The sequence below is a fragment of the Macrotis lagotis genome, chromosome 6 (assembly GCF_037893015.1).
Source record: "Macrotis lagotis isolate mMagLag1 chromosome 6, bilby.v1.9.chrom.fasta, whole genome shotgun sequence".
NCBI classification, from domain to species: Eukaryota; Metazoa; Chordata; class Mammalia; order Peramelemorphia; family Peramelidae; genus Macrotis; species Macrotis lagotis.
In genome coordinates, this window is record NC_133663.1 from 91045886 (window position 1) to 91071896 (window position 26011).

Sequence of the window (26011 nt, forward strand, 5' to 3'; positions counted from 1 at the left end):
TGACAAGAATTAGGTTTAGATCATTATCAAACATTCCAATCCACAATATGGACATGTGATAAAGACTAGATATTTTTAAATTTAGAAAAGAAGCTAGGATTCAAAGAATGAATATTGATATCATATCAAGAATCTGTGGACAATTGGGAGCCAGTTAAGAATTATAGATAAAATGATGTATATCCTATATGCTCAAGAGTTATTGAAGTCCATTAGAGTTTCTTTCTGTATAAGCATATTGTTACTATGGCACTGAAGAGAGAAAAGGAAAGACAAATAAAGGGAGATGGCTGAGAAAGTACAGACAAATGACCCAAAATGTCCTCTGGCCCACAGATTTAACCCTTCACCCACTGGACCTTGAACCACAGCTACTAATAAATAGCCAAAGTTGCTTCTTTTGTTTAAAAGAAAATTTGTCAAATATAGAAATGTGAAGTCAATGCCCCATGACCCAATGCTTTGCCTTTGAGACTTGTTTACATTTAAACAATACTTGTTGATTTAAGATTAAAACACTATTACATGGAACTATGACGTGGAGCTTATTACGTGGAACTACTATGTGGAACAGATAAAATAACACAATTAAAACATCCTCAGTGATTATTGTCCTTACCACATTCTGCAGTGATAGAGGCCAAACCTCCATAGACAAATGGTTTCCAGCTAGAAGTGGACATTCTTCTTGTAAATGTTTTCGTCTCTTTTCAATTTATAGAAGCACATCAATGACTAATAGGGCTGTTTCCTACAGACACACAAATAAGATATTTCAGAGTTATAACTTCTCACAAGACTGAGTATTATTTTCTATAAATACTTCAGATTTTCTTTCATTTGAGAGAAGAACTGGAAAAAAAAAAAGAGGTAGGGATCCCCAAACTGTCAATGGTAAAATAAAGATCCTAGAGAACATACACTAAAATATGCCTTTCTCCTGTCAGTAGATAAGTGAGAAGCAACCAGGGCAAAAGGTTGTATACACTGTCAGATGGATTACTGTATCAGGGAAGAGGTCTCATTTCCAGATGTTATTGAGATGCTAAAAGGGCATCAATAAAACAATAAAACAAATGCAGTACTAACATATAGTTCAGGTTTGCATTGTCTTTCAGTTGCTATTCTTTTTTTTTCCTCTGTGGTTACTGATGAGTTTCGCAGGGGAACTGGACAGAGAAAAATATTGTACTTGTCTTGTGTACTGAAAACAAATTTTATAATTTTTTTCTGTACTGTTTTTACCTTCTGTATTGGTTTCTGTAAACCCCCATTTCTGGCAACAGACATCCCTATGTCTTTGCCAATCCTAAACCACTCTGACTTAACAGTAGCCATATGCCTTAACCTTGGTTCCATACACTTGCCTGTGTTAATCCCTCCCTACTCCAAGTGTTAATCACTCCTAAATCTCCAGCCCATATTGTTCTCACCTCAGATATATATTTAAGAAGAGTCTGGGCCTCAGTTTGCCCTCTTTCGAATACAACTTGAGCAGTCAGCAGGCTGCCTTGTTTATCCCTGTGAATTCTTCTCCATGTAGCTATATTTTTTCTTTTTTTAATTTTCCTTGCAAGGCAGTGGCATTAAATGACTTGTTCAAGGTCACACAGCTAGGCAATTATTATATGTCTGAGACTAGATTTGAACTCAGGTCCTCCTGACTCCAGGACAGGTGCTCTATCCACTGCGCAATCTAGCTGCCCCTGTGGCTATATCTCTAAAAAAATCCTTAACCCTCTATAAGATGCTTAACTGATTAGTTTTCTCTATCACTTTATATTATTTGTCTGCTGTATCTTTTGATAAACTTTTTTTTTTTACTCTTGCAGTCTGAGGGGTCAGTTGGTTCTGTGAATTCTTCACCATATGAACCCTAACTCCAGACTAGGGACCCAGGAACATATCTAAAAAGAAAATAAAGCTAACAGTTCCCACAGGCAAACGGACCTCCCTCCCAACTGGAAATCCTCTGCTGAACCCAAAATCAGTGATCACAAATCATAGGCTTAAAGAATTCAGAACCGGAAAAGAAAACAGATATCATCTAACTCAATCTCATTTTATAAATGAGGAAACTGAAGCCCAGAAACTTGATCTAAGTTGTACAGCTACAATAAATGGTAGAAACACAATTGTATCCTGGTCCTCTGACTTGCAAACCAGTATTCTTTCCACTATGCCATCATGAAAAACCAAAAAGAACTCATTGAGAGTATGGACATCTGGGGAATATCATGATACACATATGTCCTCCCTACTCCCAGTGATCCCTAGTCATTTCGACAATCATTTAGCTCCAATGTCAAACTACAGGATAATTTCTACATGTGCACATATACAACACTGTTTTCAATCTGTTCACCTGTTTCATGTTTGTTGATATTTGAGAAACTTCCACATGACCTCTCTATGAGGTACAATGCCACATCTCAGGTTTGTTGTATGTGAATTAATCAATAAATATTTACTAAGCAATTAAGTTCTAGATATTGGGATACAAAGACAAAGATGGAAACAGAGCTTAGCGTTAGGGAGTTTATAATTCTATCAAGGAGACATCAAGTGCACATATAAGTATATGCAAAATAAATACACAAATACAAGAGCATTTTTGGAGGGGATCAGAGAAAAATTACTAGCATCTGGAGGAATCAGGAATAGCTTCATACAGAAGGGGATGCTTGACATAAGATGTGAAGCAGAGATACACATTCCATACATGGGGGTTGGGGGGTAACCTGTCTGTGGAAAGATACTGAGATAGAATGGTATGTATAAGGAATAGTAAGAAGGCCAGTTTGGCTGAACTTTGAAGTATCTGAAGGGGAGCAGTGCATGCTAAAATTCAACAAATTGAAGCCAGGCTGTAAATATCAAATAGAGGAGCTTGCACATTACCCTGTAGGAAATGCGGAGTCATTGGAGTTTACTGAGTGGTGAAGTAACATGATCTAACCTATCCCTTAGGAAAATCATATGTACATTTATACATGAATTATCTGTCCTTCAATCCCATCCATTCAAAGGACATGTAATAATGGTAAAAAGGGGCTTATATCTAAAAATAAAGAAAGGCTTACATCAGTTAAGATACTGATGACATATTTCTCAGTTATGACTCATTAAAAATGGGTCTCAGATATTATTGATGGCTCTAGATAAATGCTTTCCTTTCACAGACAGATGAAAATTTCTCAAGTGTGCATTTGCCGCCAGGAGTTACACTTCAATATTTTCTCTGAATGACAGGTCTCAGTCACATCAAGGTCTTCCTTGATTTAATAAGTTGCTTTGGAATTACAAAGAGAAACTTTCAGGCTTCACGAACTTCCTACTATCTATTTCCTCTTCCTAGATGTTTATCAAGCTCATTTAGATGACAATCTAATAAGGCAAGTTACAGAAATCCTGATCTTGAAAACCATCCTCTAATGGTATTCCCTGATTTAGAGGTTTATAATGAAATGCCACAGTAAAAAGAGAAAAAAAAGAATTTTTATCATTATCTCCATTGACATTTTTTTTTTGCAAGGTAATGGGGTTAAGTGGCTTGCCCAAGGCCACACAGCTAGATAATTATTAAGTGTCTGATTCTGGACTCGAACTCAGGTCCTCCTGACTCCAGGGCTGATGCTCTATTCACTGTGCCACAAAGCCGCCCCCCTCCAGTAATATTTTTAAAAGAACTTCTACAGGAATGTTTCTTAGCCTCTAAAATTTTCCAAAAGGGGGAGAATCTCTTTTGACCATCTCAAAGTAGTGGAAAAATAATAAATCTAGAGTCTAAGGACTTCAAGTCTGCCCCTGCTACATTTTATGTGACCTGAGAAAAGTAATTTCACCTCACTGGACTCAGTTTCTTCATCTGTAATGAGTTAGACTAGAGAACTACTCAGGTCCTTCAATGATCTTTAGCAGATCCACCTAGACACAGCTCAACCCAGGTCTGGAGTCAAAAAGAACTGAATTTAAATTTGGCCTCAGATCTTTCCTAGCTGTCTGACTCTGGGAAAGTCAACTTACTTCCATCTGCCTCAGTCTCTTCAAATATACAATGAGTATCATGATAGAACCTACCACCCAGGGCCAATGGGAGGATCAAATGAGATAATATTTGTAAAGCACTTAGTGCATTATGTGGCAGACATTATGCACATAAAAAAATGCTTTCCTTCCTAGAGCCAAGAGCAATAGAATATGAAAAGTACATAGTAACATCCAAATCAACATCATACATTAATTTTCTAGCAGTATTTAACTCATAGAATAATCTTAAATTTTACCAATCACTTGACTTTGGGGGATTTTTATTTGGACCCATGATTTCAATATTGTGAAGAGAATTTCTTCAACTGATACAACTATAACTTAATCTTAGGGAGCTGCCTGATATAATGAAAGTTTAAATGATACTTATTTAATTTAAAATACTCTTTAGAAAATAATGTAAACCAAGCAAGATTGGGGGAAAACTGTAAAACTCAAATAATATCTTTAATAAAAATTTAAAAAAAAAAGAAAAAAAAAAGAAAATGATGTAAACCAAACTCACAGTTTCATCCAAGTCTTTCTTTTTTTTTAATTTTAAGTGTTTATGTTTGTTAAGCTTATGTTTGTTAAAGTGTTTATGTTTGTTAAGTTTACTAAAAAAAAATGCTGAAATGCACTGTGTACTGGATAAATAACTGGCCTCCAGTTAAAAAGACCTGGATCCAAGTTTGGACAACCAGGGGTGCAGTGGACAGAACACTGGCTTGGAATCAAGAAGATCTGAGCTCAAATCCAAACTCAGGTATATACTAGCTATGTGATCCTATACAAGTTTGTTAACCCCTATTTGCCTCAGTTCCTCATCTGTAAAATGGGGACATATTGAAGAAGGAACAAGCAAACCACTTCAGTATCTTTGCCAAGAAAAGTTCATGGACAAAAGGTCCGGGGCGGGGGGGGGGGGGGGGTGTCATATAGAAGCAGACACAACTGAACTAGTCAAACAGGACTGAACTAAGGAACAACAACATTGGCTATTTGACCCTTGGCACCACCAAACAACTCTGGAACTATGCATGGCGGAGCAGGTATTGATCTGTATGGGTGGAGGGAAATTCCTTGCACCAATGAAATCAAAAGAATTTTTTCAGAAGTAGTTAGGTAGTTAACTGAAAAAACGATTATAAATAGTTAAGTAACTTGCCCAGAGGCATGTCAGGCTGACTTAATTATTTTGACTCCAAAGCCAATTCTTGATCCACCTTGATCTTACTTTGCTAATTAATACTCAGATTCTACAGGAGAGCTGAGTAAGATATTATCCATTGACTGTTAAGCAGGATATGCAAAATCAAGGTTGATTAATGTTTTCTGAGATGTCACATTTTTTAAAGGTGATTAATTGCTGGTGTAGTCTAGGACCCTAAGTCACTGATTAATTTCTCATCTTCTGGGAGGTACTGTCGGAAAAGTATTTTCATCTAAATAGAAACTGTGATCCTTCAGAAGTGTATGAATAGAAACAAAAACCCAAACAATCAGGGATCCATATTTTCATGTTACTTCTACCCAAAGGTGCTTAGAACCATAAAAGATTTCATTATAAATTTCTGTTATGGCATGGAATTAATTCCATCATAAGTAAACTCAACTAAATGCCCCCCCATCCCATGCAAATATATCTTGTCTAAGGAATACCAGTCTGCAGGAAAGCACTTGTTCTTCCAGTTTTAATTAGCTGCGAAGAAATGGAAATTCCCAAAATAGCTCTGCCCTTTGTTCCTTCCTTTTCCTAGGAATAGATAAATTCCCACACATCCTAAGGCTAGAGCACTTTTCCACAGGAAATGGCTTCTAATTTCCATGACTAAATATATTTCAGAATCAAATCCAAGAGTTTAATGTTTTCAAAGATTGTGTCTCCATCAGAAAAGGGGACAGGTAGGCAGTCAACTCTCATAAATGGGTGTGAAATTTTCACTTTCTCACCTGCCCTTAGTTCCAATGACTGACTTCTTCATGTTTAATTAATAATAATATGTCTTGAAAACTTATAATAAACTTGAGAACTTTATAACACTGTTCTATAGGGATTCCTCATAAAGATGGCCAGGGGACAAAGAATGGAGAACAGAAAGAGTGGCAAATATGCAGAAGGGTTGAGTCCCACATTTTTAGTAGAAATAAATATAGGTTGGTTGCTTTCTCTTATCAGAAAAAAATTCATTTCAATTCAACAAATATTTATTAAGTACCTACCATATAAAGCACTATATGGTAAGACTGAACAAAGACAAAAACAAAACAGTCCCAGTCCTCAAGAAGCTTACATTCTAAGGAGGCTATACACTTTTTGCTTATCTATGCAAATAAGTAAAAACAAAGTAACACTTAGTATAATTTCAAGAAGAAGAAAACACTAACTACAGAGTCGATTAGGAAAGGTATCAAGGGCTCCTGGGTTATGCTTTGGAAGAAAGAGTGGTAGAGAGGGAGTGAGTATTTTCTAGACCCGAAAGATCACTTTTGTCAATGCATGGAATGAGTCAACTACAATAATACAGGGAAGCATCCTGAATTAGGATGGAATCTCTGGAAATGGAGAATTACAAAGGCTATCACGAAGACAAATTCAACAAGATCTGACAAAACTGATCAGAAAGGAAAGAGAAGAGGAAGGAGTAAGGATCTTTCTGGGATTCTAACCAGAATGACTAGAAGAATGATGGTATCCTCAACGGAAATAGAGAAGTTCAGGAAGGAATTGGTTTAAAGATAAAAGGGGGAATAGATAATGTAAAGTTCGAACTAAAGTATTAAGTGTTATGAGTGTCATTGGATAATCTTCTGTAGTATCTCTCTTTCAATATTTTATACTAAAGTAAGATCAAGGTGAATAGATAGCAGGTTTTGGAGACAGAAAGACCTAGGTTTAAATCATGACTCTGACAAGCACACCTGTATGACCCTGGGTAAATTACTTAATTTTATTGTTGTTTGGTTGTGTCTTACTCTTTGTGACCCTATTTGGGGTTTTCTTGGCAAAGGTATTGGAGGAGTTTGCTATTTCTTCTTCCACTCATTTAGCAGATGAGGAAAATGAGGCAAAAAAGGTAAAGTGACATGCCCTACAGGATCACACAACCACTAAGTGTCTGAGGTCAGATTTGAACTCAGGAAGATGAATCTTCCTGACTCTAGGCCTGGTGCTCTATCCGCTGCCCTACATAGTTGCCCTAATTACTTAACTACTGCAAGTTTTTAAAAAAATTTCTTAGGTCTATGATTTCACTGGTACAAGGAATCTCCCTCCAACCTACACAGGAAGAGATATCTATAGATAGCTGACAATGCAGAACTATAGTTCAAGAGTGAAATTAGAACTGATATACAGATTTGAGCATCATCTACACAGTACAACTGTAGATAAATCATGACAGGGACATGGGCCTTGTGGGATGCCTGAATTAAAACCCTTGACATCTATAAAATAAATATTTTAATTATTTTAAATTTATTTTCCTTAGTGGAGATGTCTAAAAACTGACTCTGAAAGGAAAAAAAATCAAGTTTAAGGAATCAAATCCCTACTTTTTTTTATAGAAGAAAAATTCCCTATTTTCTCTCTTTTATTCTTCTATTATCTTTAATTGCATTTTTCCTCCTGTCACTTTCTCATAGCAAAACTTACAACTGAATTGATAGGCAGGAAAACCCAAGTCATATATGCTTTACTTAAGTAATCTATGCTTAATCTGTACTTTTAATTTTATTTAAGTCTTTCCCCCCCAGTCTTCACTATTTTACCTAGTCCAATCATATCCCATGACTTCTTCTAATGCCCTTATCAGAAATAATATTTTCTGTTTTCTCTCCATTCAGTTCCATTAAAAAGTATCGAACCCAAAGTGAGCCAAAGCTAATCTATTTCGACTCTTATTGGATGGTTTCTATGTTATTTTCCATTTCTTCTGTACTTTTTTGATTATTTGTGGCCCTCATATAATTGGACCTGTCTGAACCACTGGTTGAATTGGCTAGACCAACAAAAAGAAACCTTACTCTATAAGCTGAGAAGACAATGGGTACAGTCTAGGCACTGAAGTTCTTTTAGAACTGAGCAATTGAATGATTCATTGTCATGGCTATCAATATCTCCTGGGCAAGGAAAGTGGGCCGGTTACTTTCATAAGACAAAAAACAAACAAAAATCCAGACTTGATCAATAAAGGCATGGATTTACTGCATACTATCACATGTCCAGCGTGTGCAGCACACTGGGGATAAGAGATACTATTCCTATCTTTAGGGATCTCATAGTCTAGCTAGGTAGGTGAATCACAAACATGGAATATTCAAGAGTGAAATATAAGATTAACTAAAGTGGAAAAACTAGAGTGACCTTAAGCAAATCATTTGTGGGAATAAATAATGGGCCAGGCATTGTGCTAATTACTTAACAAATATCTCATTTGAACATCCCAACAACCTTAAGTAGTAGGTGTTAATAGCCCCATTTTATAACTGAGGAAACTGAGGCAGAGGTTAAGCAACTTGCTCAAGATTTCACAGCTAGTGTCTGAAGTCACAATTTGAACTCAAAGTTCCTGGCTCCACGTGCAGCATTCTATGCACTGTTCCACTTGGCTGCTTTTAACTTAACCTCTCAAGGGTCTCCATTTCCTCAATAAAGATGTTGGATTGGATGAGCTCAGGAATCTCTTACAGTTCCATATCTCTAAAAATAAGGCTGTCTTGGGGCAGCTAGGTGGTGCAGTGGATAGAGCACCAGCCCTGGAGTCAGGAGGACCTGAGTCCAAATCCAGCCTCAGACACTTAATAATTACCTAGCTATATGACTTTGGACAAGTCACTTTACTTCACTGCCTTGCAAAAACTAAAAAAACAAACCAAAAAAAGGCTGTCTTGAACTGGGACCAAGAGATGGATTCAAGTTCTAGCTTTGTTACTGTTAAATGACCTTAGAGAAGTTTTTCCTTCTCCCTAGGGCTAATTTTGGGGGCATCTGATGAGGTAATGAAATTCTCTACTAGCAGAGGACTATACTTTCTACTTTATGAAATGATTAAAACTAGCCACCATAACCTATTTCATAATCCCCTTTTTGATACCTAAAAATCTATAGTCCTTCACCTAGTCCCTCCTCCTTTCTGATCTAAAAGGATGAAATAATTTCCCAACTGCCTTTGCCAGTGTCGATCCCCTATATCCTTATTCTTTTTTTTAATTTTAGAAAAGTTTTATTTATTTTGAATTTTACAATTTCCCCCAATCTTTTTTTCCTCCCCCCACTCCCCACAGAAGGCAGCTTGTTAGTCTTTATATCATTCCTATATCCTTATTCTAATCACCTCTTGCTCCCTCAAGACATTCTGCTATCCATGATACCCCACGTTTTATCCTCAATTTCTTCTTCTCTAAGGACTCCTACTCTGCCTACTACGACCACATTTAAGTCCTCCTTCAGAGTATCACCTTTCTGTCCCTTTATCCCATACTTATAGAAAGACTAGAAAGTCTACAGGGCCTGCCTCTACTTCCTCACAACCTCATTTCCCAATTCCACGAAGTCTTGCTCCACTCTATTCAAATTATCCTCTACAAAACCATCAATGATCTATTTTCAAATCCAAGGGACTTTTCTCATTTTTCTTCCTTAACCCTCTCAGTAGCATTTCACTTTTTTTGGGGGGGGGGGAATTTTGCAAGGCAAATGGAGTTAAGTGGCTTGCCCAAGGCCACACAGCTAGGTAATTATTAAGTGTCTGAGCCCGAATTTGAACCCAGGTACTCCTGACTCCGGGGCCAGTGCTTTATCCACTGCACCACCTAGCCACCCCTATTCTTCACTTCTTGACAGGGTTTCTCCTTCCTTGTCTTCCAGGATACAGCTCTCACTCAGTTTAGTCAATCTGTTGACAAGCATTTATTATGCCTTTAATAAATGTCAGGCCCAATTCAATAACTCCTTATTAAATGTTTCTATATGCAAAACACTGTGCTGGAGCTTTCATTAAAAGATGAAAAATAAAACAGCTTACCTTAATTTAACATTATAGGCAAAGGAGAGGTCCAGCAGGAAAACCTGAGGAAGGAAAGAGAAATTTCTGCTGAGATCATAATAGTCAACTCACCTCTCTGACTTCTCTTCATTTGTCTTCACCTTTTCTGTTCCTCCTCCTCCTTGCTCCCTTAGTGTGGGCTTTTCCCTTATCCCCCTCATCATCTCAGCCACTCCCATAATTTAATTATTACCTCTATGCAAATGAGAATAAATTCTCCAGGTCTAATGTTTTTTGAGACCCAATCTCCATGTAGATAATCCTTCAACTCCTCAAATTCAGGATGTTCAAAACTATTTATTTTCACCTCTAAATCCATCCTTTTCCTATTTCTGCTGATGGTACCTCCAGACCACTCAAAAATGAAACCTCAAGGCTATCTTTGACACTTATTTATCACTTACTCCAATATCTCCTCTGGTGCTCAATCCTGTTGATTCTATCTCCACAATCTCTTTTTCACAGTCCAATTATCTAAGCACTAATCCTCATAATCTCTCACAAAAGACTCTAATACATCCTACCTGGCCCTCTAGTCTCTTATTTACTGACTTCCAGTCATGGTTCTTGCCTATATGTACATGTTGCTACCCCCTTTTACATGTAGTCTTTTGGAGGAGAGGGACTGTTTCATTTTTGGGGTTTGCACCCCAACACCAAGCACCATAGCTGGCATGTGCCATTTAATAAAAGATTACTGATTGATTGTTCCTCTCAATGTACATTATGTAACTGTGATTCAAAAGCCTTTAAATGAATCAGGAGAACAATAGTGACAATTTAAACTCAACATTCCCAAAAGTGAACTCAAAATCTTGCTCCTTTCAAAACTCCTCTCTTGCAAACTTCCTATCTTCACCATTCCCATATCCAATCTTTTACTACATCTTGCTGATTTTGCCTTTCTAAGATCTTTGCCTCCCTCCTTTTCTCTCCTCTAACACATCCACCATCCTGGTGTAGGACTATCATTTTCTCAAGCCTGAACTATTGCAATTGTCTATTTGTTTTCCCTGCCTCAAATCCACTCTCCACTCAGCTGCCAAAATAATCTTCCTAAAACACAGAATTGGCCATTTCATTTCCCCCATTTAATGAAGTCCTTTGATTTGTAGTCACTTCCAGGATCAAATATAAAGTCCTCGGTTTGACAACCTGATCCCCTCCTATCTTTCCAATTTTATTCCACTTTGCTCCCCCTTCCTGCACTCTTCAATACAGTGACAATGGCCTTGCTGTTCCTTGCATGTTTCACTCCATCTCCCAACTCCAAGCTTTTCTTTGGCTGTTCCACATGCCTCTTCACCCCTTGGCTTGCCCAGTTTCTTTCAAGTTCCATCTAAAATCCCAAATTCTGTTCAAAGTTTTTTCTGATCCCTTTTTAATATTAGTGTCTTCCTTCAACCATCTTATTTTTCATATATTTGTGTGTGTGTGTGTGTCTTTGTACATAGTGGTCTTCATGTTGTTTCATTAAACTGTGGGCTCTTTGAGAGTAGGGGCTAACTTTTGCCTTTCTTTTAAACTCTGAATCTTAAGTACCTAGTATAGAGTACGCATGAAATGAATTCTTGTTGATTGACAACAGCAATATAAATGAACATATGAAGGAAATTGTTTTGAGGAATCTAAAAATCAACAAAAGTCCCAGAGAATGAGTAACATCCATCCTCTTTTGCAGTTGAGGTGGAGGAGAGAAGTGGCAAAATGTCATATATGCAGTCTCACATGTAATTTCCCATGTTGGATTTTTTCCCCTAATTTTTTTCTCTGATACAAAAAGGGTTCAATTTAAAGGAGGGATGTAAGGGGCAGCTAGGTGATGCAGTGGATAGAGTACCAGCCCTGGAGACAGGAGTACCTGAGTTCAAATGTGACCTCAGACATTTAACTACCTAGCTGTGTAGCCTTGGGCAAGCCACTTAACCCCATTTGCCTTGCAAAAATAAAAAAATAATAAAAAATAAAGGTGGGATGTAAATGAATCTCACAAACACCAGTCATCAATAAAATATAAAAAAGAAAATTAAATAAAGAATAAAATACAAACTCCTCCGCTTGACATTCTCTATCTCTACTCTACCTTATTTCAAAAGACCCATCTTTATAGTGCAGCCAAACCAAAGTACAGACTCTTCCCTATCCTGCTTCTTCAGCCTCTCTCTCTCTATATAAATAAGTACCCACCATCCCCCATGTCTAAAACAAACTTGGCATAGTGAATAAAAGCATGGGGCTGGGAGTTAGATCTGAATTCAAATAGGGCCTCATCCACTAGTGTGACTCTAAGCAAGTCATTAAACTTGTTTGCCTCAGTTTCCCTGGCTGTAAAAACTCAGAAAATAATAGTACTCTATTATTTATAGTGACTGGCACAAAATATAAAAGGTCATTCCCTCCTTCTGTGTCTTGAAATCCAACTCAATTTAAGGTCCACAATTTCTGTGAAAGTTCCCAAATCCCTCCTAACCTGATTCTAGAGTTCTCCCTTTGAATTTCTCATAGTTCTGGCCTGACTATGGACTAATAATCTACTTTGCAGCTTGCCAGTTATCTGTGTACATTTTATCCCTAAACTGGAATAGTTCAGGGACCTGTGTCATTTTTCATCCTCACATCTCCAAAGACCAGCACAAACGACATCCTCCACAAAGTTCTGTTGACTGAAACTGAACTGGCTCAGATCTCTGTCCTACTTAGGACTTTCTCAGACTCAGAGTGATCAGTCCTTTGAAAAATATAAACGATCCTTTAAATTGTGAGGCAATCTCAGATTTCTAGCAAGTTAAAATCACACAGGCTCTTTTGGTGTGGAAAGGCCCCCAGTTTGTCAATGTACACACACACATCATTACTTACAACTGCAATCTTAAGGGCCTTTTTCACTATAGAAATAGAGAAGGGATGACTTAGATCGCCTGCCTCACGGTCCTGATAAATAAGGCCCAGAAACACTGAATGACCCGGAGACCACTGCCCATCACACAGGACCGCTGGCTGCCGACCCACCTGAGCAGCCCTCGCATGCGCTCAACAGACTTAAAAATAACAAATGGAACCAGGAAAAAAATTAAAGTGCATGATAAAAACGAGCAAGAGCTCTAAAGACTGTTAATGGCTCATCTGACACTTTGGGGTTCGCAAAGTCTGTCCCTGTTTGGGGCAGGTCGTCCCCACTGTCACCCCCATTTTAGAGAAGGGGCTGAGCGAGGCGCAGAATCGGGATTAGAACTCAGCTCCCCCGACCCAAGTGCAAGGCTCTGAATCGCGGCTCTTAATTAAGACGGAACAGGGCAGATGAAGCAGGGCGGCCCCAGGGGCACCTGTCGGGACCTCGCGCTCCCCCGCCGGGGTTCTGGGGCCCGAGGTGCGGGCCCGGCGGGCCTGGTCGGCGCCGCCCGTTCGGGCCGGGGCTGCCCCCTAACCCACCCCCGGGGCCGCGGCGGGACCCCGAGCCCAGCCCGCCCCGCCGGGCGCCCGCAGAACTTACCCGGGGCCCGCTCGGGCTCGGGCTCCGGCGGCTCCTCGGGCTCCGGCGGCTCCTCGGGCTCCGGCGGCTCCTCGGGCTCCGGCGGCTCCTCGGGCTCCGGCGGCTCCTCGGGCTCCGGCGGCTCCTCGGGCTCCGGCGGCTCCTCGGGCTCCGGCGGCTCCTCGGGCTCCGGCGGCTCCTCGGGCTCCGGCGGCTCCTCGGGCTCCGGCTCCGGGGAAGGCGCAGGCGGAGAGGCCCGGGAGGCGCCGCCGCGCTGCACAAGGCCGGAGCCGCGGCCTGCGCGCCCGAGCCCCGCCCCCGGCTCCCCGGCCGGCTCGCCTCCCATTGGCGGAGCCGCCCCGGCGTGCCGGCAGGCCCCGCCCCCGGCTCGCCGGCCCCGCCCACCTCGGGAAGCTCCGGGCCGTGGGGCCGCCCTGGCCCTGCTCCGCAGCCCGCGCCGGCCCGGGACTGGCTCCTTCCCTGTCTGCGGTGGCGCCCCCAAGCTGGGCGGGTGACCCGGGGCGGGGGCGCACCCCCCCGGGGTGCCCTACCCCCTTCTTCCGGGGCCCCTCTGGGGGAAGCGGCTCTTTCGCGCCTGACTTTGCCGAGCGGGGCTGCGGAGCAGAAGCCGGCCCTGGCCCCGGCTCCGAGTCCCGCGGCCGCTTCCTGGACTAGCGAGTCCTTCAGCTCTAAGAGCTGGGACAGGACTCCGGCCTGAGGCCCGGGCCCCGGAGTCTGCACAGAGGCTCCCCGCGGCCCCGCAGTCCCAAGTAACTCCTGCTGGCTTAGCGTGTTCGGTGGCGGCGGCTTACAGACGCACAGTCGAAGGGTGCCAAGAGTTGGTGGGTCAGGGGAGGGGAGCAAAAGATGATTTGGTTCCTTTTGCTACTCGAGGATGCACGGAATGTGGCTGGGAACATCTTACCCCTCTCTATTAGAGCTGAAAGGGACTTGAAGAACCAACTTCTTCGTGGCACCTAGGAGTCTGAGATGGAATCACATCTTTGCTTACTTTGCTGCGATCTTGCTGTTAATGGTAGCAACCTAGTTACCAGAATCCTCGTGTCCTTGGCAATATATCTTTGTAACCTATCAACTAGAAACAATTAGAAACAGCTTCATTTCCCCCTCATTCCATTTGCCTCCTCCTGATGAATCAAAATACTGTAAACTTTACAGCCACCACCACAAACAGGAAATGGAAAGCTACTTTTGTCTTCTAGCTTTTGGTTGTAGCTTCCCTTTTTAAAAACTAAAAAAAAAAAATTTCCTCTGTTTATGTGTGTGTGTGTGGGGGGGGTATACTTAGTTTACAATCAGTACAAGTCAAATTGTCTAGTTAATACAAGACTAAGGAAGTATTATGATTGCCAAAATAATTGGAGCAAAGAATTACAAAACCAAGCCAGGGAATACTTTCATTAGTCTATAAAGCAAAATAAGTTAATATGGTGCCAAGAAACACTGGAACAGGCTGCCAGAGCACTACTGGGAACTGTTAAGTATAATGATTTTCAAAACTTCCCATAAAAAGATTGATTTCTTCAGAAGAGTACTCAGGCTTCACATATCAGTGATCTGGTCAACATAGTAAGAAATTAAGACTCCTGGATATTTCCCCCCATGTTAATGACAAACTCAGGAGGTCAACGATCAGTATGTTGGGAGACTTGTCCTGCCAGGAAGCAACAAGAAGACACCAGAAAGTATACAACGTTGTTAATCCTTGAGGAGCATTTGAGCAACTTAATATTGTGCAGTCTTCATGGTCAGGCCATAAAAAGAGCTAATAATTTTCCCTATTCTTTGTTTTTGTATAAAAGTCCAACAGCTTTCCAGTTCAGGTGTGGTTACTGCCTCAGTGGCCACCTCCTTAGAGATCTTAGAGAATAAAATTTAAAAAGTCTAACCTGTATATTCTCTCAATTTATTTAACTCTATATTTTAAGGTTTTTACAATTTTAGGGTTCACAGAATTAATCTACTCACCTTTCAACAGGGAGATAATGGATTCAGAATGTGAAATAAGACATAATTATGGACTCCAACAATGTAGGAATTTACTTTCTTTATGATATCTAAATGTAGAACTAGACCAAAATTAATTATCTGTAACACAATTTTTTACAAGAGTAGCATTTAAGCTACCACTAAATGCTTATTTACTACTGTGTGTACTGAACTCTGGAGGACACACAAACACATATACCTCACAGAGACACCTGGGGGTGGCTTAGCCCCCTTTTGCCAGGGGCTAGTGAGAAACTGAAAGTCACAGCAGTCAATACTCAAGAAAAATGTGTAATTATAAAGGGAGGGCTGATCCCAAATGAGCAGTAGGCAGTAATAGGGAATAATCAATCATTTAGAAAACATTTATTAAGCTCCCACTAAGTGCCTTAGCATACTGAGTGTGCAAGGGGTTACAAAAAAAGTCCATGTGATATCAATCCCAGCTGTTTTAACTCATACTTAGAACTTTGAATTCCTGTCTGTTTAGATTTTCAGCTTATTAATCAGATAATAACTGAGGTTTATCATCCAGGATGCATGACAGATATAACAGAAAGAGCATCAGACAGTCCATGAGCATAAATTTCGTGAGCCTCAGTTTCCATATCTGCAAATAGATGGTCTCTAAGGCTCTTGCCAACTCTAAATCCCAGAATCAGTTAGCATGATGTGCACAAAGTGTTCTGTATCCATAAAGTTCTATACAAATTTAAACTGTTATCAGGTTAATATTTCTGTGACTAAAAATTCAGTGAGGTGAAAAAAATCAGAGTAATCTGTTACTGTAAGAAATCATGAAACATCAGAAAAATCTGGTAAGACTTTTCATGAACTGATGCTGAGTGATGTGAGCAGAACCCAGAGAACATTGGATACAGTAATGGCAACATCATGTGATGATCAACTGCGATAAACTTAGCTCCTCTCAGTGTTCAACAATCAAAGAAAATTCTAAAAGATTTATGATGCAAAACATCCACATCCAGAGAAAAAAAATGGAATCTGAATGCAGAGCAAAACATACTATTTTCATGTTTTAAAATTTATTTTGTTTTTTTTTCTTTCTCATGTTTTTTCCCTTTTGTTCTGATTCTTCTTTCACAATATAACTAATTTGGAAATATGTTAAACATGGATGTATATGTATAACCTGTATCAGATTACTCACTGTTATGGGGAAGGGGGAGGGAAGGAATGGAGATAGAAAAATGTGAAACTCAAAATCTTACAAAAAAAATGAATGTTGAAAACTACCCTTACATGTAATTGGAAAAAAATTAAATTAAATTTTTAAAAAAGAATCGAATTGAAACCAATAGTTTCATTGAGTTTTTCTCTATAGCATGGGTGGACATGTATTGAGTCCCAGTTCAGACCTCTGAACTCCCTCAATCTTCCCCCAGGCAAGCATTGGAGGGGTGGGAGACAAGAAAGACAAGTTTTTCCCTATACACCAAGGTCTCCCAGTACTGCATTTATTGAACCAAATACCAGTGTTTAAATATCCTTCCCAGTCTCTAATCCACTCCCACTCCTGTGTCACTTAGTAAAATAAGACTCTAGTGCTCAAGGACACCAAGTGATGATAGTTTACAGTGCTCCCACACACAACAGTCCCTAACAGACATGAAGGTCAGTTATTGAAACATGCATAAAAATCCATTTATTACATTATTACTGCGTGGGATAAAAATACACTCAAGAAAATCTTCAGGGACTGCTCTGAGCAAAAGCAAGTTTATTTGGTTTTTCTCAGGAGAAGGGAAAAACCCCAAATCTCTCACCAAAGATGGCAAGGATCAAAGGACAGTCAAGCAAGGTCCTAACACAGGTCCCTCTCCCTAACCACCTTCTTCTTTAACCCATTGGCTGGGTCTCTGGAGGTATAATCTTATTTGAGGAAAAATCTACCCCAGCAACAGACACAGACACAGAGAAAAGAAATTATGGAAATAATATTTTTCCCCACCAGATGGAAAGGTAACTTGGAACCTTCATCATTATCTTAATGAAGTAAAGTCTATGGTTAACCTGACTTTCCAGTTTGCAAAAAGAGTCTTATCAAAAAGCAGATGGCTCATGAGTTTCTCTTTTGGAATGCAAGGTCTTTCTAGGAATAGTCCAATAATAATCGTTTGTTTTTCTTAATATTTCTTAACCCTGAGAGGACTTTGCTAGAAATATTAACCTTGTGAGAGTTTTGACTGAGAATATTCCACTCATTACTGAGTGCCGAGAATGTCTATATAAAATTAAATGAGAGCATGAGGTTTTTTTTTTCAATGATTATCAAAAATGTTCATTATGATTAAGAAACATGAAAAGGGTTCTCAAATCTTTTTTTGTCATGAACTCCTTTGGCAGTCTAGTAAAGCCTATCCCTTCTCAGGATAACTTGCTTATGTAACCCTTTGCTCAAAGGATAAATTTTATGGACCTCTCCTCATTAGTGGATATTAATTACTCAATGCCCCTCATCTGTATGATTGCAGAGTTGGTAAGGGCCAAAGAGAAAAGCAATTAGTTTTGTCTAATAGGACATATTGATTCCAATCTCCCTACAGGTCCATGAAAGGACAAAGAATCTGGGAAGAAGCTAACATGTAGAGAAGTTGGCAATCTCCAGTTTACTACCCTACAGCCTATAGACTCTCCTCTCTCTCTCTCTCTCTCTCTCTCTCTCTCTCTCTCTCTCTCTCTCTCTGTGCGTGTGTGTGTGTGTGTGTCTGTCTGTCTGTCTGTCTCTCTCTCAGTAAAGTTATCTCACTTCCAAAGGGAAAGCTTATTCATTCCATATTGTCTGGTATATTTTTCCCATGTATATTTTCACTGATTTGTTTTGCCACCAATGTGGAGAAATGAGTATGCTTACTGTGGAACAGATTAGAATCTGTTCAGAAGGGAATCAATCCTTGGCTATATAGCAGGATATATATTTTTTCTCAATTTAGAGATAGAGATCAGGAGTATAGCCTAAACCCAAAAATTACTTACCTAAACTAGCAATATTATAGGAAGCAGACGTATAATTCTAGCCCAGCATCTTCTCTCTCTGAAGAATGCAGAGTGGTCAGCCTCTGGTTTCAACTTTCAGCTTTTCTTCCAGGCAGGAGTCAGTCTTCCTTTAAAAAGGGTGGGACAGGGGCGGCTAGGTGGTGCAGTGCATAGAGCACCAGGAGTCAGTAGTACCTGAGTTCAAATCCGACCTCAGATACTTAATAATTACCTAGCTGTGTGACCTTGGGCAAGCCACTTAACCCCCATTTGCCTTGCAAAAACCAAAAAAAAAAAAAAGGGTACGAGGAATTTATTAGCACTATCTATTCTTTCCTCCTTTCAAGTGGCCACACACAATCTACATGGATAAAAAAAAAAACTCAGCACCCATACATATAACTCCTTATACATAAAATAAAATATTTAAGATTATAAAATAAATCAATTACACAAAATGTCTATCAAATTATTTTTTTAAAAATCCAGCCTAAGAACTTCTGAGGCTAGAGGGATACATATCTACTCAATGCTGGTTATAGTTTTCAATTTAAAATGTGCTCTGAGTTCAACTCTGACTAATTTAAATAAAAAATAAAACACTCCTTCCTTCCCCCAGTAAAGAAAGAAGAGATCATGGATCTACAAAGTAGGCATCAAGTGCAGTCAAGATGACAGTTGATTTTTCTTAAAATTTTTGTTTTTCTTTTCTACAAGGTAAGGTTGGGGAGGGATGGGGGAAAGAGGGTAAGACACTGATGCATAGGCAATTGACTTTGACATAAAAGCATAAGGTAGGGATGACTAGGTGGCGTAGTGGGGCGGCTAGGTGGCATAATGGGGCGGCTAGGTGGCATAGTGGATAAAGCACCGGCCCTGGAGTCAGGAGTACCTGGGTTCAAATCTGGTCTCAGACACTTAATAATTACCTAGCTGTGTGGCCTTGGGCAAGCCACCTAACCCCATTTGCCTTGCAAAAACCTTAAAAAAAAAGCATAAGGCAACCAAAAAAAGGTAAAAAAATTAAAAATTAAACTATATGTTTTGAAATTAGTGTGCATTCATAAATTAATAAACAATTAGTTGACTTGGGAAATGTACTGGGAGTGAAAGAAAGGAAAGATGGAATACTAAGATATTTCATATCAAAGATTTTTTTTTATGATGAGCTTTTGCAATGATATGGAAAGTGGGAAGGTGAGGGGGAATGAGGGAACCTTCACTCTCATCAAAAATGACTCAGAAAGGAAACAGCATACACACTCAATAGTGTATAGACATCTAGAGTCAAAAAGAGAGAAAGGGGACAGGAGGAAGGGGGGGATGTAGGTGATAGAGGAGAGGGTAGATCATGGGAGAGAATAGTCAGATATAATACATTTTGTTTTTTTACTTTTTGCAAGGTGCTGGGATTGGGTGGCCTGTCTGGGACCACAGGGCTGGGTGGTTGCTGGGTCTTTGGGGTGGTATGTGGGGTTGGGATCTCTTGGCCCCAGGGCTGGTGTTCTGTAAGCTACCCTATAGCACATTTTAGAAGAGGGACAGAGTGAAAGGAGAGAGATATAATATATGGTAGTGGGGAGGAATGGATGGAGGGAATTACAATCAGCAACAGCAACTGTGGAAAAATATGGAAGTAACTTCTGTGATAGACTTATGATAAAGAATGTGATCCACCCAAGACAGAGCTGATGGTATCAGAACACATCAGAACACACATCACAACACAGATTGAAACACATTTTTTTCTCTTTCTTTTACTTTATTTCTCATGAAGTTCTATATTTTTGTGGGGGAGAGGATATTATGTTTATTCTTAAACAAGAATATTTTAGTAATGTATAAATAAGGTCATATTAACCAAAAAAAGAAAGAAACCAGGAGGGATGGGAATTCAGGGAAGAATGGAAGGATTTGCATGAACTGATGTTGAGTGAGATGAGCAGAACCAGAAAAACATTGTACACCCTAACAGCAACAGGGGGGTGATCATCATCCTTGATGGACTTTCTCATTCCATCACTGCAACAGTCAGGGACAATTTGGGGATATCTGTGATGAAGAATACCATCAGTATCCAAGGAAAGAATTGTGGAGTTTGAACAAAGACCAAAAACTATTAACTTCAATTTAGAAAAAAAAAAATTCTTATTATGTAATTTTGCTACCTCTTATACTTTATATTCTTCCCTAAGGATATGATTTCTCTCTCATCACATTCAACTTAGATCAATACATACCATGGAAACAATTTAAAGACTAACAGAATGTCTTCTGTGGGGGGATGGGGGGAGGGAAGCAAGAATAGATGTAAATTTGTAATACTCAAAATAAATAAAATCTTTCATTACAAAAAACATTAATTGACTTACTGGACAAGATTAGGTCAGCTAGCAGTTAATCTGATATTTAATAATATCATGTGCATACTTTATTTACTGTTAACTGGGAGTGAAGAAAAATGAGACACAGGATTTCCCTGATAATCTTTGTCCTTCATCCACAGGTTAAGGTCAATTACTGATGTCTTGATGCCCTGAGTAACAAGGACATAAATTCTCCATGGAATTGATTAATGCCTAACTTGTTCTGCAAAACAGACAATGTCTTGGTAGTTTACTACCGAAATAGTCATAGCCTAGGGAAATGAGCAAACAACAAAAGAAAAAAAAATCTGACCATAGACAATTACTTTGATCCTATGGAGGATCAAAATACATTATCAGAACATAAGTCAAAGCTTCTGAATCCAAAGCCTCCAAAAAGAAAATTGAATTGGTTTCAGACTATGGAAGAGCTTGAAAAGAAAAATATTTTGAAAATCAAGTAAGGGAGGTAGAAGAAAAAGTGGGAAGAAAAATGAGAGAGATGCAGGAAAGTCATGAAAACTAAGTCAGCAGTTTAGTGAAGGAGATACAAAAAAAAATCCTGAAGAAAATAATATCTTAAAAACCAATTTGGGTCAAATAAAAAAACAGCCCAAAAAGCCAATAACGAGTATACCTTAAAAACTAGGTGAAAAATACAAGAAAATAATTCCTTAATATGTAAAATGTAGACTTCTGGCCAAGATGGAGGAGAGAAGACAGGTCCTGTGCTAAGGTCTCCTGCTCTTCCCTCACATATAATACGAAACAAATGTCTGAACAGAAACTGATCAACAAAACTCAGAAAGAGAAGCTAGGAGAAGAACACCTACTTCAAGGTCTGTCTTTGAGGAACGTGGGTGAGGTAGGGGCAGGGTGGGGGACAGGGTGAGAACCAGAATAGCCTAAGATCTTCCCTGGAGGTTTTCGCTGTGGGAATGGCTTGGAGAAACAACTAGAGGGTGGAGGTGTGTCAGTGGGGCTGACAGTCTGGGGCTTACAGGAAGGGCTGGAAGATAAGTTCCAGCTTCTAGCAATGTCTACTGGTCAGAAGGAGATATTACACTCAGTAAGCAAAGTCTCTAGCTCTCCCTACTAGCCAGCACTCATGGAGTTAATAAATCCAGTGAGTAAAGCCTCTAGGGATCCCAACACCAAACCTCTGTGAACCAGCCCCTCCCCAACACAAGGTCTTAGGAAAATGGAGAAAAGCTAGAGGAAAGGGGGGATCCATAGAAAAATTCCTAGAAATAAAAGACCCTAACTCAGAGAGATGTAGAACCTTTGAGGAGAATATGATTTGGTCTCTAGCACAGAAAAACTTCCTTAAAGAAATCAGGAAGGAGTTTAAAAATCAATTGGAAAATTTGGGAACCAAGAGAAGATTAACACCTTGCAACAAGAAAGCAAATGCTTGGAAAATACAATTGGACAAATGCAAAAAGAAAATAATTCTCTCAAAACCTCAGTTGGTCAAATGGAAAACTCTCACAAAAATTGGAAAAGGAGTTGCAAAAGGTAAATGAAGAAAATTATTCCCTAAAATAAAATGAATGGAGTCTGTGGAAACCAATGACTTCATGAGACAACAAGAATCTGTTAAACAAAACCAAAAAATTGAAAAAATAGAATAAAATGAAAGCTATCTCATCAGCAAAACCACTGACCTCAAGAATAGATGAAGAAGAGATAACCTAAGAATTATTGGTCTTCCTGAAAACATTGAAGAGAAAAAAAGAAAGCCTGGGCTCAATATTACAGGATTTAGTGATGAAAAACTACTTTGATATCATGATCAGGCGGCAAAATAGTTATTGAAAGAATACATCAATCCCCTTCAGAAAGGGATCCCAAAAGGAAAACACCAAGGAATATTGTAGTCAAATTCCAGAACTATCAGATAAAAGAGAAAATCCTGCAAGCAGCCAGAAAGAAAGAATTTAGGAGGCACAGTAAAGATTGCACAGGACTTGGCTGTATCAAAATTAAGGGATCAAAGGGCCTTGAATGCAATATTCTGAAAAGCAAGGGAGCTTGGAATGCAGCCAAGAATCCATTATCCAGCAAAACTGAGCCATCGCTTCCAGGGCAAAAGGTGGACATTTAATGAAATAGGAGACTTCCAACTTTTCCTGATGAAAAGACCAGAGCTTAATAGAAAATTTGGACTTCGAACAGAAGACTCGAGAGACACATGAAAAGGTAAATAAAAGGAGGCGGGGAGAAAATATTTGTTATCAAATAAAGACGAAACTGGCTATACCCCTACCTGGGAGAAAGACTGTAATGATTCTCAAGAACTGTAACTCTATTAGACAGAATTTAATTAGCCAGAAGAAATGGACAATGATGACTTATTCAAGAAACTGCTATTTAATAAGATGAAACTGGCTATATCCTTACCTGGGAGAAAGACTCTAATAACTCTCAATAATTGTAATTCTAGTAGAGAGAATATATTTAGCCAGAAGGGAAGCACACTCATGACTTTTCTGTGATTCAGATAGAATGATTTAAAAACAATACCTCCTTAAAAAGGAGGGCAGTAAAGAGGTGGGAGGATGGAGGAGTCTGAATGGGGTAAATCTCATTACAGTAAAAGTTACAAAAGACTTATTGCAATAGAGTGGAAGAAGGGAGGAGGTGAGAACCACCTGTATCTTACACTCAACAGATTGGCTTAAAATTAACTTGCATACACTCAGTTAAGTTAACAAACTTCTCTTACCTTTAAAATAGTAAAAGGGGGAAAGGGGAGGGAAAGAAAAGGGGGGACCAACAGAAAGAAGGGAAGGAAGAAGGGACAAAGGGAAAGGGGGAAAAATGTGGAGGGGGGGTTTGATAAAGGAGGGCAAACACACTGAAGGTAGTGGTATTCAGAAACAAAATACCAGGGAATATGGATAAAGGGGAAAAGGGGGAAAATACAAACAGAAGGAAGATAACATGGAGGGTAATAAAGAGTTAGTAATTATAACCTTGAATGTGAATGGGATGAACTCTCCCTTAAAATGTAAGCAAATAGCAGAGTGGATTACAAAACAGAATCCTACAATATGCTGCTTAGAAGAAACTCATTTGAAGCAGAGAGATACATATAGAGTAAAGGTAAAAGGCTGGAGCAAAACATACTTTGCTTCAAGTGAAGTGAGAAAAGCAGGGGTAACAATACTTATCTCAGATAAAGCAGCTACAAAAATAGATCTCATTAAAAGAGATAAGGAAGGAAACTCCTAAAAGGTACAATAGATAATAAAGTAATTTCAATACTAAATATGTATGCACTGGGGTGGCTAGGTGGCTCAGTGGATAGAGTGCTGGCCCTGGAGTTAGAAGTACCTGAGTTCAAATCTGGTCTCAGACACTTAATAATTACCTAGCTGTGTGTCCTTGGGCAAGCTTAACCCCAATTACCTTGTAAAAAACCTAAAGAAATAAAATACATATGTATCCAATGGTATAGCATCCAAAATCTTAGAGAAGTTGAAGAAGTTACAGGAAGACATAGACAGCCAAACTCTACTAGTGGGAGACCCCAACTTCCTGCTTTCAGATTTAGATAAATCAAACCATAAAATAAACAAGAAGAAAGTTAAGGAGGCAAATAGATTGTTAGAAAACCTAGACATGATAGACTTATGGAGGAAATTGGGGATAGAAAGGAATACACTTTCTTTTCTGCAGTACACAGAACTTACACAGAAATTGGTCATGTACTAGGGCATAAAAACCTAATAATTGCAGAAAGGCAGAAATAGTGAATACATCTTTCTCAGATCATAATGTGATAAAAATCACATGCAATATTGGGCCAGGGAGATATAGACCCAAAATTAATTGGAAACTAAATAACCTCATTTTAAAGAATGAGTGGATCAAACAACAAATTATAGAAAGAACTAATTATTTTATCCTAGATAATGACAATAATGAAACAACATACCAAAACCTCCAGCATATACTCAAGGTGGTTGTCAGGGGATATATTGTATCTTTAAATACTTACATGAATAAATTAGAAAAAGAGGAAATCAATGAACTAAATATGCAATTAAAATTAGAGAAATTAAAACCCCCCAGTTAAAAACCAAATTTGAAATTCTAAAAATTAAAGGAGAAATTATTAAAATCGAAAGCAAAAAAAAAAAACTATTGAACTAATAAATAAAACCAAGAGCTTGTTTTATGAAAAAAAACAATGAAATTGATAAACCTCTGGTCAATTTGATTTAAAAAATGAAAGAAGAAAAACAAATTGCTAGTACCATAAATGAAAAATTCACCATCCCAAAGACAGAGCTGATGGTCTGTATACAGACTGAAGTATACTTTTTTTCTTCTCACTTTATTTTTCTTGAGGTTTTTCTTTCTGTGTGTGTGTGTGTGTGTGTGTGTGTGTGTGTGTGTGTGTAGGGGGGTACACTTACTTTTGCAACATGACTACTGTAGTAATGTTTTTCATGGCACACGATTTTAACCTATACCAAGTAACTTGCTTTCTCAATGGGGGAGGGGGGAGGGGAGTAGGAAGAAGGGAGAGAATTTGGACCTAAATATTTTGAAAGTAAACATTGAAACTTGTTTTTGCATGTAGCTGGGGGGAAATTTTAAAAATAAATAAATATAAAAAGAACATAAAAAAATAGTTAATAGCAACCTCCAAGGTCAATGGAATTTAGGGCAATCAGGGTTACTTCTAGAAAATAAAAATAGTTGGTTTGGCCTTAGGCTTAGGCAATCATTTTGTGCATTGATAAGTGAGCTCTACCCATGCAGTTCCTATGATCTATAGAAATATTAGTCCATTAGATACCCTAAAGATGGCCCTTTCTTCAGAAGGAAAGTTCTTTTCCAAGAAGGTCCTGATTCTTGGAAGTCACCAAGTAGAGACTGAATTATTGCCAATTAGTAATATATCAACAACAAAATTTGTATAATACTTTAAAAATATGCAAAGAATCTAATTTTATCTTTGCAACAATCCTAAGAGATAGTAGTTATTATTTCTACTTTGAAAACTGAGGATGATAGCAGTTAAAGGAGGTAACAAGCATATTTGCCCAAGGTCACCCAGTTAATATAAATTTAAAGCC

At 38.9% G+C, this 26011-nt stretch overlaps 1 protein-coding gene and 1 long non-coding RNA gene across 5 annotated transcripts in view; one reads left to right on the top strand and one right to left on the bottom strand.

Moving 5' to 3' along the window:
* The window catches only part of LOC141491098 (uncharacterized), a 28608-nt gene extending 26530 nt beyond the window's left edge, over positions 1-2078 (top strand). Inside the window, exon 3 of the long non-coding RNA XR_012469458.1 lies at positions 1833-2078. This is a non-coding gene — a long non-coding RNA (uncharacterized LOC141491098). The remainder of the gene's footprint in view (positions 1-1832) is intronic.
* SLC25A30 (solute carrier family 25 member 30) overlaps positions 1-13781 on the bottom strand; it is a 38565-nt gene extending 24784 nt beyond the window's left edge. The window contains exons 1-3 of one of the 4 annotated variants that reach the window (XM_074191702.1): positions 13567-13778; positions 10056-10099; positions 620-751 (exon numbers count right to left, since the gene is read on the bottom strand). In XM_074191702.1, the coding sequence (XP_074047803.1) occupies positions 620-683 (64 nt within the window). In that variant the 5' untranslated portion in view covers positions 684-751; positions 10056-10099; positions 13567-13778. The other 3 variants (XM_074191698.1, XM_074191701.1, XM_074191700.1) reach the window with 3 other exon arrangements.
* Positions 13782-26011: the final 12230 nt, after the last annotated feature.